Source organism: Nipponia nippon, unplaced genomic scaffold, assembly GCF_047370975.1.
Source record: "Nipponia nippon isolate SJK-2023a ecotype South Korea unplaced genomic scaffold, ASM4737097v1 scaffold_2, whole genome shotgun sequence".
NCBI classification, from domain to species: domain Eukaryota; kingdom Metazoa; phylum Chordata; class Aves; order Pelecaniformes; family Threskiornithidae; genus Nipponia; species Nipponia nippon.
Window position 1 is genome coordinate 10,339,186 of NW_028262336.1, and position 16,760 is coordinate 10,355,945.

Consider the following 16,760-nt stretch of genomic DNA (forward strand, 5'->3'; position numbering starts at 1 on the left):
CAAACAAAATTAACATATCAGAAAATGCAAGAGAGGCATATAATTAACAAAAGGCAAGGGAATTGGCATAACACTGATAAATTCTTCATTAATAAAATAACTGTTTTAAAATGTCAAAATGAGTATATTTTATTCATAAATTGTGTAGAATTTAGCACACTAATTAAAGACATAGGCTCCATTGCTATTTACATGGCAATTAAATCCACAATACTAGTGACCCAGCCAAATTAATGTTGGCCCCAACTTAAAAGTAGACTGTATAAATAAATAATTCACACCATCACTAGAGTCTTTGCTTAAGCAAACAGTTCAGTGTAGAAAATTCTGGGAATTATGAATTACTTTGATGTGCATTAAAAAAACACAACAAAATAAAATGCAAAATAAAGCACTCAAATGTTTTATTAGAGACTCAGATTCCAAGCTAAGTTATATCAACAGTGATAGGAAGAACGCGAGCACAGCAGGTGATAACAGTCCAGCCGTCTTTTTAAAGCAACTAAATCTGCTTTACAGAGTCTTAGGCAGCAGAAGGCCTGCTCTTACAGTCCCATACCAGAGAGTCCTTCAGCTGCCTCAGGTACTATCTTTGGTTTTGACTGGGCCACTTGGCCACATAAGAGTTAGCAGGTTTGTGGTTTACCCTAATTCTTTTTCCTAGGAAGAAAGGGGCAAATCACAAGCAGTAGGCAAGGAACAAAGAACAACACCGAGAGAGAGTGGAATAGGCACATTTACAAATTACCATTTGATGGTGTGTGTTCATGTGGTGGTGTGGGGAGCTCCCCTCTTTCTAGGAGTTCAAAATTTGACTATCATCAAGGAATAACAACATACAAAGTAGCTATATAAACGTAGCTTGATCAAAGCCTCCTTGAAAATAAAACCCTACAGGGAGATAACTATGCTGGAAATGTTCCTGAAGTATCAGCCATTTGCTTTTAGAGTTGGGTGCAAAGTAGGGAACTGCTTCATCCTTGGTCAGGTTGAGCGAGATGGGAACAGTGCTAGCTGAAGTCTTGGCATGGCTCAGGCATCCAAAGGTAGAGCTGCTGCATGCTCATGCTCTGTATCTACCTATTCTTAGTAAGAAACTCAGGCAGAACCACCAGTAGGTGAAACGGGCAGCAACAGAAGTGCTGGGGGAGGCTGACTAACCAAAGGAAGTGCATAAACAGAAGTGCTCCACCAAGCATGCATCCCAGAGCCAGGTCAGGATGAGTTCAAGGTGAAATAGGAAAGGAGGGGCCCAGAGCAGTTCTTGTGTTATACCCTTCCCATCACCGCAACCTGTCTTCCTCCTTCCTGGTGCCTGATGCGAACCATTCCCCAAAGGCATTCAGTTCCTCAGGAAACCTGCTGCAAAAGAGGGGAGAAAAAGAGAAGCATAAACCTAAATTTAAAAAAAAAATTAGCTTTAATGTCTATTTTGGTCCACTTATACAGAAGTGACTAACTTTTGTAACCATTAGGGGTAAATACGTGGTCAGTGTAAAGCCTGCAAACCATTCTGAGAACATCTCAGACCTCGAAAGAGATCGCAAATGGAAATTTAAGTATCATGCAGATTATCTGCACAGAGATGAATTTCACCACCAGATCTATTCATTACCTGATTAATACATTAGACAGACTGCACTAGAAAACAGTAAAGAGTCTGTAATCTTCACAAGTCAAAACAGCTACAAAGGACCATGAAGCAGGTGCAGTCTGCTTTGACCATGATGGGGTTTCTCTTCCAGCCATGTCCCACATGAGGCACAACATTGTTATTCACTCCACACAGAACAGACCACCAACATCTTAGGGCTCAGAGTTACTGGAATGTAGCTTTTTAATTCTTTTGCAATTACTTACAGGACTTTTAATAATGCAAAATGCTTCTGACGTTATTATTCACCTAAAACACTGCATTTAATTCTAGGTCCTTCAGTTCCAGAAAAATATTGATAGGTTGAAAGACATTCAGAGGAGAGTAACAGATGTATTTAAGGCACTGGAGAGACTGATTTATGAAAGGAAATTACGAGAAATAAATACAAGCATTATGTTGTAGCTTTGATCAACCCAAAATGAAATGCGAGGCTGATGTGACAACAATGTATGGGTTTTTTGAAAGGTGCCAAGTTCCATTTATGGAAAGGAATTTGTATGCAGGTCGTCCAAGGGCTATAGTATAGTGGGATGTAAAATTGTGGGTATAAGAATCAGGGGAAAAAGAAATCCACATGATTAGTTAGCAGAGTTGCGTCCCATGAGAAGTGACTGAATTATTTTAAACAAGCTTTGAGAATACGCTGGGGGCTGTACCATAAGGGGAAAGTCCTATATAATCTGGGAGAGAGAGTTAATAATATTTCCTTCCTCTAATTTCAGTGATTCATCGCCCCGGCTTCATCCTTTTTGTTGTCACAACTATCCTTCTCGTCTTTTGCTTTTTTAGGTCTTTGATATTAAAAAATCCAGTTTTTGGAGTCATCTGCAACAACAAAAGTCTTTTTTTTTTTTTTTTTATTGTCACATACTGCTCAGATAATAGTTACCATGATTTTATGTGCCATTCAGCAAATGGCTTCACAGCTTCTACACATAAATGGCCTATCTGTGTGCCAGTTATCTGTCGTACCAGTCCCTTAACCAGGAAGAGTTATACCAAGTTCTTGGAGGGAGTACATGAAGGCAGATCCCTCTCTCCCCATCCAAGCTTTCCTCTGCACGTTTGGCTAGTTGAAGTTAGCTCAGCTCCTAGGCCCACGTCAATGAAATGCTGAGTGTGCTTGGTTGAGGTGCATGGCATCCTTCAGGACTGGCTCTTCTAGCCATACTTCAGTACAGAGAAGCATGTCACTAAACCATAATATATAAAGCCTGGAACTGAATTTATGCCATCATAAGCTCTTCCTGATAGAGCTCTGATGATTTTGTCTCAGTCTTTCTTGGGTTTCAATATTTTATCTGCATGATTGAAAGCTCTCATTTTTTGGACAGAATTTCCAGAGTAAGAAAGTGATCCTGATATTGGCCCCTTCTCTTCAAGCCATTGCTGCATGCATTCTTTTTTCTTGGAATATACTTTTCCAGTAATGGATTCAAGCAAACATCATTTCAGCCAAGGTCATGATTTTGGACTGAGCAAGGTAACAGATCTGTTTATGTGCAATTCCAACAAAAGTTCTTACAAAGATAGCAGTTTGTGGTGAGTATTAGCAAAGCCAGTTGCGACCTGACCTCGCAAGCTCACCCAGATCCTATGGCTTTATCTGGAGTTCATGGTACATGAGGGAATCTTTCACTTCACAGTCCCAGTTAAAATGAGGATCCAGTTCCTGAATGGACATTCTGAGTACTCCTCCAGGAGTAAGCCGTCAGTAACAATTTCAAACTCAATTCTTTATAGAAGGTTTATAAAAGGACTTTATAGTAGAAATTAATATCATTGCCTCTATATCCCCTCAAGAAATCCATTCCTTGTCCTGGAGGGAAGAACAGTGGTATTTATCTTCTCCATCACAGGTATTGTCTGACCTGTCCCTAAAGACCTCCGACAAAAGTCATCACCAGGAAATCTGTTCTGTCACTTCAGTACTCTCACTTTTAACAAGTTTTCTAATTACAGTTAACCTGAATCTTTCTGGTCATAATGTAAGCCTGTTGCTGCTTGTCTGCCTTAGTGTGGGCTTTGGAGAGCCAGGCATGCCTTTGCTTTCTGCTATAATCAGAACTCATTCAATCTACTGATAGAGATTGTTTTTTTCTGTATTTCTTTGTGAACTCCTCTGGATTCTTTTCTATTGATCCCTACATTTCTCGAGGTGTTCAGCCCAAAACTGGACAGATGTTCAAATGTTCAGCTGAAGCTTTACAGAGTTCCGAATAGAGGTCAAGGTCTAGTTCGCTTATTCATACTTGTACTTTCTGATACGGCATTTGCCTTTTCCACAACAGCATGAAATTACTGGCTTTTGTTGAGCTTGTAATTCTTTAAGATCCCCAGATCTGTTCTGTAGAAATGCAATCTACACAGGTATTTTTGAGTCTGAGTTTATTCATGTTGATGATTCCTGTCTATATGTCTTCCACTTGGTCCTGGTGAATTACAGTCTCTTTTTATTACTCCAGTTCTAGCACCCATCCAGATCATTCCAGATTTATCCTGTCTTCTGACACACTTGCAGATTCACTTTGGTTATCATCTCCAAATTTTAATAAGCATCCTCTTTTTTTCCATCATCGAGGTCATTAATGAAAATATTAATTATCACTGGATCATGGACAAACACTTGTAAAACTCCAGAATCACCACACAACTGCAACAACAAAAGTCGCTTGGTTTTTTTTTATTATCACGCACTGCTCAGCTAATAGTTACCATGATTTTATATGCCATTCAGCAAATGGCTTCACAGCCTGAAGACATTGAAGACATGAACCACTCATGTCTTCCTTCCAAACACAGCTTTCCAACCAGCTTTATAACTCCCCTGTAATTGTTTCATCCATTCTGTACTCCCCTATCTTGCTCGTGTGGTCTTCCTGTGATACACCACAAAAAAACTTTGTTAAAATTAAGGTGTATGATGTATATACCTTTCCCTAACCACAAAGGGAAACTATGCTATATCATCTTCCCAAAATGAATGAGTTGTTTGATATGGTTTGTCTCTAACAAATCCTCACTGGCTGTTGGCTCATCTTCTTGTTTTCTTTCATGTATTTACAGCTAGGTTGTTGGCTTCTTTCTTCCAGTAATTTGCCTTCCTCCCCTTTTTATAATGACAGACGCTTTGTTTGCCCTTCTCCTGTCATTTACATATGTTGTTTTCTGTGAATCATTCCTTCCTACAATCTCTTTTGTGAGTTCCTTTTATGTACTTTTTGTCAGATGTTGTAATTTGTCGCATCTAGACAAGCAGAGACATTGTATGACTTGGAGCACGTTCTCTGTTGAATCAATTTCTGCATGCTTTTGAATAAGTAACCTTCATGGAGAAGGCGTCACAAAGCTGATTTGCCAGGATCATTCTGATTTTCCTGATATTTTTATACACTGGCTGAAAGAGAAGCATTTAAAAAGAATGATCTTTTAAGCCACAAGCATAATACTTCCAGATTATGTTCAAGCATAGCTAAGACTCTTCAAGTATTCTGGTAGACCTTGGTTCTTTCAGTGTCTGAAACAAAGAAGGTAATGATTGTTTCCAGGAAAATGCAGAAGCTACATTAAAGAAAACTTCCTGTGATATTTTTCTTCAAATATGTCATTAATTTATAGGGAGGAAAAAAAAAAATCCAGTAAATTGTAATAAAGCACTGCTCTTTTGACAATGGAAGTTGTCATTTCACCCCCAATGTTACTTTTATAGTTTCAAAACTTGTTCTTGGCCACTTTTCAAATATTTATAGCCCTCATATAATGTCTCTTTATAAGTGCTCTCAAGCAAATAGCCAGTCTTGCAAACCCTTGCACGTGTGCTGAACTCTGCTACGTGAGGTAGTTAAGCACGGGAGTGTTAGCAACAGCGGAGCCCCAACATAAGAAGAGTACAACTTAAATCACACTGACAGACCAAAGCACCTGCTGGACGTTTCACACAGATATCTGTGCAGGACTGGAATCTTTACAAGGTGAGAAGAAAGGAAGATAATGCAAGGCAGTGTGGAGGAAGTCCAGCGTAAAGCTGAGAGGCCGGGCAGAGTGACTTGGCAAATTAGTTTGTGCAGTCCCCAGTTACATTGCTGTTTCTTTTCTTTTTTTAATGGTCTAAAGGAAGCTTGTCCTCTTTTGGCTTCATGAGGCACTCAGAAAACTGTAAACTCCATTTCTCATAAGCCACTGAGGATTTTGAAAGTGATGTTCGGGATAGTCATATCTGTGAAACTGAGAAAAAGAATAAGTAAATTAAATGCATTTTTCTTTCTTATACAGTTGTGACATTTCAAAATTGAAATGTTTTCACCAGTCTTGGTAGCTGAAAAATAGGAGAACAAATGGTGATAATTTGCCTCCTGTTGGTCTGGGGAGGTATCAAGAAAGGGTAGCTAGCTGCCTCAGCTCCAAGGGAAAGTGGGTGCCTGGGCGCTCTCTCTTTCAGAGGACTCAGTGGTGAAGCCACTGCATTAAGCACCGAAGCATCAGGTCAGGACGGCCACTGCTGTCCTCTCCTGGGAGGTACCACAGCTCAGCCTGAGCATTGTGTGAAGGGTGGACATGTTATCCTGTTTTGGCCTGTGGGTGTCTAAGCAATCAGGCATAATTCAGTGGTTCACTTCAGGGCTCCCCAGCTCAGCTACAGGTGAGACCAGTGTACCAGCTTTGGACCTCAGTTTTCCATTCCTTTGCCCACCCACACGTGCTCCTGTATTTAAATCTGTAATTACAAATCACCTACCCACCTCCTTCTCTGCCACAACTTCCTGCTCATCCCCATGCCCCCTACCCTACGCCTTCCTTCATGTCCTCTCCTGCTGCAGTCCTCTCCCCCTACCTCCTTGCAGCCTTCCTCCCAGCCTCCCCTTCACGGGCTGCCTTGTCTGTGAGCATGGGCGTGCGACGCACCCCAGCTGCAGGCTGGGAAGCAGAGCAGGTATCCCCAGCTAGCGAGGCTGAGCGGGAGAGCCTCCCAGTCAGCCCGAGACGTACCTTCTCCTGTCTGCCTGTCAGCCTGTGAGACATGCTGCCACTCAGCTGCTAGCACACCATCTCCAGACCAGACGTTGTGCAGGTCTGGTTTAATTCGGTCTGAGTTGTGGTGCAAGCTTTATTTTTGTGTCTGTTTTTCAAATGCTTCCTCATCTTGCTCTGTGATTTTTATACTTCAGTTTCTATTTTAACCCTTAATCTACTGGTGACTATTCTGCATGTACACTGAAGACTGGTGCAAACACTCTTGCCACACCATTTTCCTGTCTATCAGAAGATCTGCATGCTGCTGCTCCTTTCTGTTAGTTTAATGCCAGTATATAATGAATTTACAACCTTTACTTTCAAACAGATGTGTCAGAGTAAAAGAAATTCCTGCAAATTTTCAAAGGCACCTTGGTTACATAGAAGACTAAGCCTCCCTTAGATAGCCAGGGACTTGAGGGTATTTAGGGGAGAAAAGGCAGTTAGCTGCTTAAGGCCAAAAATCTTCAAAATGTCTAATTAACTTAAGATCAGACTGACAAAGGGGTTTTTAGGTATTTAAAACCCATATCTTGCATCATCTACAGAAGTTCCAGTAGAATTTTTAAATCTCACTAGGCATTCATTTTCAGGTACCAACCTTTATTTTTAAAGCCTTCAGCTGTAAATGATCCCAGGATACTTTTGAAAATGTTTTCCTTACACATTTTTTGCCCAGTGTTTGAGGCATGACAATTTTTTCCCCAGTTTGTGGCCTCCACAGATGTTTAAAGTTTCTTTTAGTGGTAGAAGACTGACAAGCCTGATAACAGCAGGTTCTAACCTAATTATTAAATGTTAACCTCTCGAGGTTAAATAATCTCTTCTGATGTCATTAAAAATGCCCCAGGAGTCCTGATGTACCCTCCTCACATTTGCAACATATGTTTAAGGAGAAAAACAGTGCAGATCATCCCACTCCAGCCACCCTGTGCAGAGCAGTCAGTCAGACAAGAAGTCTCTGTGCCATTAACTCATTTCTTCTTCCTGTCCTGGCCATACCCCCATCGGACAAACTCCCCAAACCACCCACAGTTCATGGGGAACCGAAGGCATAAGAGTGCGGGAGGGCATATTGTGAAACACAGTAAAGCAACCCCCATTTACCAACACGTACCACAGAAAATCAGGGCCATTTTCTATCCTCCTGCCAACAATCCCATACCAAGTTGTGCTGCATCCCTGAACAGCTGACCCCCTCCGAGATTTTGGAAGTGCTACTCCCTGTGATGTCAAGAGGCATTACACGTGCTTGGTCTTTATCACCGTTGAGCCATTTATTTATGTGCCCATGTTCAGATTTGTGTGTCTCACTTAGGTATGAAATTATAGCCTATTACTCACCCCCCCAAATGATACCTCTATAGACTGACATTTAATGGTACGTTCACCCAGAAGAACAGATGAGATGTCCGAAGCAGTTAAAGGAGGAGATATTTTCATTTCTAATAGCAGTCAGGATATTGGGAACGGATGACGCATCCATCAGCTAAGTCAAACTGCTGGATTTTCCTGATGCAATACAGACTTCTATTATAGCCTCATTGATAGCGTTCAGTAATCTCTCAATGAAGTGCACCATATACAGTAATTGACGAGTGACCTTTCTTTAGGGAGAAAATGAAGTCCATGAACAAAAGCTGGCTGTGCTGGGCTGCACACCAAGGTTTGTGGTACAGCTCCTCTATGTCTAATTTCCCTGGTGCATGCAAAGAGGCAATGCCTGTGATTGCTAGGTAGGAAGGTCTTGTGGCTAAGCTGTCCTTTTCAGGAAGGTGAGAAGTAACTGAGTTTAAAAAATTAACTTTCTCCTTAATGGATTTGTATCCTGCTGTAGCACTTTGGTTTGCTCTGGGCTGCTTTCCCACCACACAGTGGAATCGCTGCCCTCCTCCTCCCATCACGTCATCAGGACCAAGGCGATGGAGGAAGGCCATGTTTCCCCCTGTCACTGGGCATGGCCGAATGCACGACGGTGTCAGATGAGCCTTTGTGAGCATTTTGTGACTGGGTGGTTTATTCTCATTCACCTTGCTTCTGTACTAAGCGCGTAAAGCATGCATCGCCTACTTCTGAATTGGCAGGGCCTATATTAGCCTTGACATGCTGCAAAGATTGGCTTGAATTCCTTCACTGGGATTTTCTCCTTGTTCCTATTTTTATCGGGGATGGCTCTTGCCTGGTTTTCACTCAAAAAGAATGTTGTAAACTTCAGACATCACAGCTGAGACAAGGACTGTAACAGAAACATGCTTTTCGACCAAATGTTCATGAGATTGTAAGTCAGCGCAAAAAGTACTGCAGAAGTGTTGTTTGGCTGTCTGACAGAGAAACTGATCATTTTTTACTGTTGCAGCAAAATTACCATATAAGGTTACTTTAAAGTTGTGTACTACATCTAACTTTCTATTTAAATAACAAGGAGATAGGGAGAGGAAAGCCAGAGGGTGAGGACACCGCACCAAGGCTGTCTGTAATAATGTGGTTTATGATATTTATTTTCTGCTTTTGAAAGAGGAATCAAGTACCTTTTTTTTTTTAGAGAGGCAAGAAAATACTTCCTTCTAAAGTACCTGGGGCCAGGATCAACTTCTGTTCACAGGCATAGACGCACCATTTCCCTTGTCTTCAACGGAAGCTGCTCATGCATCTGAAGATAGCCCCTAGGCTCCCAGCCAAGGAATGAATGTTTCTCTCTTCTCAGTTTTTATCATTCACTGACTATCCTCCAGACACATCCTTTGTTAATCTGAAAGCCTTGAGAGAAAACACCCTTCTCCCCGAGCCCCTGCTCATATGTGTAAAAGGGAGATATGTTTATGATTCTTCCATGTAGAAGATTTTTATAAAGACATAAGACTTTTGCTGCCTACAACTTTATTTGTACACATCACCTAACCTACCTGAGACGTCCAGAACTGGGGAGTGCACAGCTGTGGTTGCGTTCCTGGGTGGGTCTGTGCGTGGGGACACTGCACAGCAGAGTCCATGCTCGGCTCTGTCACACCTCAATTTCAAAGAAGTGTCCTTTTTTCCCCCCTTGACCTTGTAGCTCTCTATTACCTAATCTCTGAATAATCACTAGGGACAGCCAGACCCTTGAATTTTCAGTAATGCAGTGCCAATAGGGTATTTATCTCAGTCGGCAGCTTTAAGGCTTCTTTGACATCAGGGTTCACTCTGCCAGGACCAGTCGTGTGAAATGAAGGGTGGGATCGGCTTAGAGACTGGGGGCCTTCTCTGTCACCCTTGACGCCTTTGATCAAACCATAAAACTTCAAAATTACCTGACATTAACATGGCACTGGAGTTTTGCCTCTGGCCACAGGTAAAAGTACACCTCTTCTGACAGTGCTGCAGAGTTTGTCACCTACCCTACAGCTGAGCCCTGGTAGATTTACACGTGGGCTGTTCCTCTCTCTAACCTTCCTGCCAGGCTGTAATGTGGGAACTGCTCTTTAAACTCTCAGCATGATAAGTCCTTCACTATAGGCTACAGATGTCTATCCTCCTTGAATATGGGGGAGGAAAAAAGTGATCTTCACAACTAAGAGTTCAAGAGCTGTGAATTATGAATGAAACGACAACTAAATCTTAGAAAGCTGTAAGATTTAAGATGCACCTTAGCTTTCCCCTATCGTCTTTCTTAAAAGGTTTCCTCTCAATCTTCTGCATGTCTCACACCCTATTCTGAGGCGTGGAATTCTTACTGTGCACATACAAGGTCCCTAGTTTGGACATCATATAGCCCATAGGTGCTGGAGGTGGCTGGAGGTGACTAACAAAAAGGGTGCTGCTTTGCTAAGCCTCTCAACACAAAATGTTCATTGTCTCATTAATACCGTATACCCTTGTGTCTAGTATGAGTCTGTACGAGTCTTCACTACTGTGGGATCGAAGGCTTAGACTAGTGTTTCAATCTTACTGCAATAATGTGTGTTTCAGTAGGCTTTAGTACCTCCAAAAGTTTGCCATCATTTCCTCGCTGGAGGATCTTTTCTGCTTCACTTGCTATCCATACAACAGTAAAATAAATAGTCCGTTGGAAGTACACAAAGGAAATTTTAGACTTAAAATATGGAATGCAGGTTTTTTTCTTTAAGTAACATTTGAATTTTGTCTTAAGAGATGTGAGTTTTTGCCAATTTCTTATTCATATTCATAAGGTATGAAGTCTGAGTAATACATGAAAAATGTAAGTGTTCACGTAGCTAGAAACTGCAAGCAGAGAGTTAAAGATGCGAATATGAACAAGGATCCCAGTAGAGTGTTTCCATGTTGTTTAAACTCTGGTGTTAAGTTACTTCTAGTGGAAGATGCTGCAAGCCAAAGTTTTCTATTTTTCTGAAGAAACAGACACAACACAGTCAGCAACAAAATAAGCCTCCCACAGATTTTTCTTTCAGGCTGTCTTCACCAGCTGTAAAAAACTAAATAGACATGGAGCTGACAATCTCGTTGGCCCAGCAAGGCCCTCTCCTACCGTTTCTGACAGTAGTGTCAATTGTGACTCTGGATTCAAAGAGCTGGAGAAAACATTTCTTGCATATTGGCATATTGACACCTACCATAAACACCTACCAATGGCCCATCTACTGCAGGCTCCAGAATGAGAGCCTGGTCATGCCTACATGGGTTCAGTAAGTATGCATCAAATCAGACACTTTTTTTTTTCCTAGTGAAAATTTTGTCAAGGGCAATTACAGATCTGCCTCAGACATAAAGGTCTATAGAGTAGGCACTGGAAAGACTCCACTCCAGATATTTTCATATTTGTTTCAAAGCAATCAGCATTCTTTTGTGGTGCCCAATAGCAAGCAGCATCAGAGTCTTCACTGAAAGCTACAACACTTATAAAAATAGATAATTACACACTCTAATGCCTTTAAGGGAAGTTTCTTTCTAACCCAAGCAAGCGGGAAGTTGCTTAATGCCTAAATCAGGAATAAGGATTTTCTTTAGAAAGTCATCCCATGAGTAATATGACAGTGGATATTTTTATTATTCTTAGATAGGACTAATTCCTTTCTGTATCCTTCTTTGCCTCAGTTTTGTTGAGGTCAGCAAATATACCAATTTTGCCTTTTATCAGTCCGACAGTTATTACCTTTTTTATTTCCTCAGGTATCTCCCTGTTCTTCTATTACAAGGGAGAGCAAAGAAAAAGGAGCTCCTGACCTTTGTGGAATCATTCAATATTTTGTAGGCTCCTATCTGTATGGCTGCAAGGACTAACAAATGCCTATTTAAAAATATTTATTTGTCTTTGTTGTAAAGGCAAATATCAGCCATACTTAATGTGGATATTATGTGGAACAGAGATTGTGGTGGAAGGCGGGTGTCAGCTGGAAGTAGCTCAATGAGTTTCTTGCTCAATATTAACTTATTTGAATGCTGCCTAGAAGAGCATTATCAGTGTCATTTATCTGAACAAGGTCTATTTAGCTTGCACTTTATTTCTAGAGGTGTAGGAAGGAGTTGTCCCTTTAATTGGTTGGTGTCCAGCCATGCGTTTCATGCATTGTCAGTGTGTCCTGTTCTGCGAGTACTTTTTTGAACGACACACCCTCAGCAGTTCTGTTTGCCCAGTCCTCTGAAGTATGATACTCTTAGAAAAAATATAAAATGGCTTCAAAAATATTAGGGGATCCTTAGCTGGAAAAGATGATGGAAAAGATGATAAAAAAGATTCTGTAAAGGTAATATATCCCTTCATACTGGCACGGATTGATTCTTGTAAAAGCTAACTATTTTCCTTCCGAGTTTGGGTTTTGAATTTCTCTCAGCTTTCTTGAGAACCATTTACTCATGTGTCTCTCACAAAAAAAAAAAAAAAAATCATACACTTGGTGCTTACCAATGCCAATGACTTTTAGAAGCAGTCATCTTGTGGGTGCCATGAAATATTCACTAGACAGCTCAAACTATTTTCCAAATATAAATATCTGTCTGTGGATCATTACCAGAGGCAGATGGGGCACAAATCAAAATTCATACGAATCTTATTTAAAAAAAAATAGTCTCTGTACAGGGCTATAACAAAAGAGCTCATTTGGACGCCTTATGTAATAGATCAGGGGAGTTACCACTGCACAGGAAGTACCCATCAAACTAAATATTTTTAAATTATTAAAAGAAACCCATTTTATTCTACTAAGGGAAAAGTTATGTGCTTAGGCACCAATGACATTGATTTATGCATAACTGGATATAAAAGAGCAAAATAACATTGAGCTTTCAAATGGGAAAAAGTATCTTAAGAACAAACTGCAGGTTTCTTGGACATCTGTACAGATTAACAATAGACAGAGCCCTTATATTTAATCTAGAGCAACATCTTCAAATTATATCACAGCTTCAGAAATCCAGAAGCATGGCACATAGCCTGCTCTCGTCAATGCAAAGATGTGGACACTTCCAGAGGATAATTATTGCATGTATTTGAGACTCCTGTCACAGAGTGGAAGGAGGCAGATGCCTTTTCTTGAACTCAGGGATGCTGAAAGGTTACGCTGGATGCCTAAGTGGCTGCACTTCTGGTTCGTGATGGAGTAATAGAGAGAGACAGTGCATCAACCAAAACATGGGTAGAGGCTGAGGGTTGGGACAGCTCAGTTTCACTGGACAGGAGGGAGGTGTGAGGACTGGAGAAGGGGGGAAAGGGTGGGACTAGGGCCCTGTGCAGTGGGAAATGGGCATGACGTAGTGGTGTTGGTCTGAGAAGCTAGGAGAGCTTGTGTTATCAAGTAGCTGTTCATAAAGATCTGGTGAAAAGAAGTATTTCCCTCTAGGGAAATCTAAGCTGTGTTTATGGGTAGGTATGTTGTGTTTAGGGGAACGTGGGTGCCCCAGAGCCATCAAGAACTGCACTGAATGTTGACCTGAGAGCACTCGATGTAGTCATGCCCAGCTTGAGGTCCCCTGGATCCCCTCTGCTCCTCTCTACAACAGAAGGAGAACAGGACAGGCAGACGTTGTGCTGTAGGCAAGGTACCGTGTAGCTAGGACTACAGAGCTTGCAGTCTTCAATCAAATGAGGACAACCACAAGAATGATGCTGTATATCGGCAGGGACAGAACTGATGTCCTGCTCTCAGCTAGGTAAGAACCATTCTATCATGTTTCACAAATCCAGCCCTTTGAGAGGATATGGATACTAGGTGATAGTGTCTTGGGTACTAGGATAAGGGCACAAGGTGATAGTGGATGGTATCCAGTGTGTAAGGTAAAAAAATCTATCACAGGCATCTTCTTCTTGTTTAAATTTTGAGAGATAATGCTAAGAATACATCCTCACTTAATTATCTTCTTCACCTTCTTCTCAAAGCTTGCATTATCTGACTTCAGAGCCTTTTTTGTTTGCTTTTTAGTCCATACATGTGTCATGCACATCTTTTGAAAGCAAAATCATCTGGACGGTGCTATAAAAGCAGTCCTTGCCAGTGCAATGCAAGAAAGCGTCCCTGCTTCTGAGCTGTTGCATCACAGTCGATGGATTTTTGCTGCAGTGGTGAGATAACCATTTTCTTCCCTTTGCCATTGAAATTGTTTGTAGCTCGTGCCACCAAACTTTGTCCAGCTGTGCAGCATAAGTGAACAGCTAAACAATGAGCTGGCAAAAAAGAAGGATCTTTACTCACATTGAAAGTCTGGGATTAAAAAAATGTATAAGAGATCAGAAGCAGAGTTAAACTTCCCTATCTTTTGGGGCCTGGTGGTCCAAGCCTGACTTAGTGGGTGTGTCAAAGCTGAGAGACATGAAGATCTCCTCACCTCCTACCTGCACTATGCATCTCAGCCATGTCCTGCCTGCAGGTATGTGGGTGTCAGTTTGGTGCGTGCCATACATCTCATAACTTTTGGTTTCCTGTGGAGGGGAGCTTTGGTGTGTGGACAGTCAGAGATCCATGATGCTCAAGTCTCCCTGTCTGGATGCCCAGAGAAACCAGACTGTCACAGTGCTGCCAAGCTCACCGACCCTGACCGTCAGGCAGAGTCATGTGTCTTATGGGTGCATGGGCTGCACTTCCAAATGTCAGCTCCCATTCACTGTTGCTCTGCAGATCCACCACAGGAAATGCATCCACTAGCATGAAGTGAGAAATTATCATTAACACATCTGTAACTCAATGATAAGGCCTCAGTCAGGATCAGTGGCCAGTGCTAGGCATTCTCCAGATACATAAGGAAACCTTTCCCACATGGACACTGAGTAGGCAGCAGGACTTTTCATGTGGGACAGGTAGATATCTGGTTAAGGCTTCTCACTGCAGAGATTGGACATTTTCAGCCTCATCTCTAGCCTCAGTCAAAAGGTAGCTTCGTTCAGTTGACAGGGCTCTAGGTGGATACCTGATCGGTGAGTCAAAAGTGACTGGTTTTGATGACATCTTTGTTATTTCCTAGCTAGCTAGAGAAGTTGGTTCAACCTAACCCAAAGGTTAAACACAGGTTAAACCCAACTTCCACTGAAAAATCCCTAGAAGATGAAGATCTGCTTATTTTCCTCCTAGTGTTTACATTGATTACAGTGGCCTTTGATTAAGCCCCTGAGTGAATTTTATGCTAACACCCAGTCCATGCTAAGTAAACACTTGTACAGCAGAAGGTTAAGGAGCTCATAACTTGAAAATCTGAAGCTCTTGTTTTTGTCTGACTCAAAAGGAATACCAGCTTCCCCAGGCAGCACTGCTGGATTTGAACTCTGGCTCTGGAGAGTCTGGCTACAGACCACACAAGCCCTCCCCAGGCTGAACTGTACATCGTCTATTCACCTACAATAAGCTGGTGGGGTTTTTTGTGCTGTTTTTCTTAAGCAGGTCAGTGCTGGCTGTGCCTCTGCCTGCCTACAGGAGCTCGCTGCAGTGGCATATGCCAAGTAACTTTCAAAATGGCTATTTTTGATGCCAGTAGTAGTAGCCTTGCTGATGGTTACCTCAGCTGGCATGAACATCCTTAGCATCCTTGCTTGGCTTTTGCAGCTCATGTTAAGCCCGTGGTGCAAAACATTCAGCATTATCAGCCAGCTCAGGTTAAAGCTACACAAAAGTCAATATTACTGCCAGTTGCAGTGTAGGTATATCCCAAGGTTTCCAAACATATGCTACCCATATTCTTTGTGCTTGTTCCTTGGCAGTATTGCACTGTAGAAGTGCAAGGATTCCTCCCTCCCTTTTCATATAATCTTCTCTTCAGTTGTGTTAATCTCCAAAGACTCTGAATCTAAAGAGCAGCCTCATTGATTTACCAGCTAGATCAAGATAGAGGGGGAAAAAAAGGCTGGAAAAAAATGTAGATTAGATTGAACAGCTATGCAAAGGTGCATATATAGTTAACATTAAAATGCAAAGAGCAAGTTAATAGCATAATGTCAGCATCACTGGTGGTACAGCTAGAAAGGTTAAAAATAAATAAATCCTCCTTGAGTATAGTCTACTTCATTTGGGTCTTGCATGAACTATGAAGCTTGCCTTTTTTCAGAGCTTGAAAAACCTCAGACATGCTCACAACCATCACAAAGCACAACAGTACTATTCAGGCTGCAGGAGGGACTTGGTATCCCCAAAAGCCTTTCCTGCTCCTCTCATTATTTAGTACCTGCCATCCACTTGCTTAAGCGTTGGTGACTTTAGGATGGATAACCAGAGATGGGCTGTTTATCTGTGGAGACAAGGAGAGAGCAGGAGGGATTTGCCTGCATACAGCATTCCTAACGTGTTTTCCACCATCTCAGCATTTGGGTGATACGGTATTTATAGACACTGCTTCAACCAAAGGGAATGATAAAAGGAAAATAAAAACATAATTCATGAATCAGAGCTAGCCTACAACCAGCTTGCACAAACATACATCAAAAACTGTGGCTGGGGGAGTACAGATCAACTCCTCAAGCAAAATGGCTCCTGCACCTACCATTCATGGTTAGAAAGCAAAGGACAGAGCAGAGTTCCCCTAAATGGAAATGGTAAATGGCTTATTATGCCTCAATATAAGGACTGTTTAGGCCCACACTCACCAAGCCATCAGTCTTTTCCAGCACACAAAATATTTTTTTTTTTTTCTTGGCTTTGAAAGGGACAATTGCACCAGATTT

General features: G+C 41.6%; 1 protein-coding gene across 2 annotated transcripts in view; it reads right to left on the reverse strand.

The window, feature by feature from the left end:
• Window positions 1-333: 333 nt before the first annotated feature.
• Window positions 334-16,760, reverse strand: part of LOC148055650 (uncharacterized) — a 169,446-nt gene continuing 153,019 nt past the window's right edge. For both annotated transcript variants that reach the window (XR_015704909.1, XM_087758302.1), the window contains exon 3: window positions 334-1,362. Coding sequence is in view for 1 of the 2 variants with exons in the window: in XM_087758302.1 (XP_087614428.1) it covers window positions 1,284-1,362 (79 nt within the window). In the remaining variant the exon portion in view is untranslated. The remainder of the gene's footprint in view (window positions 1,363-16,760) is intronic.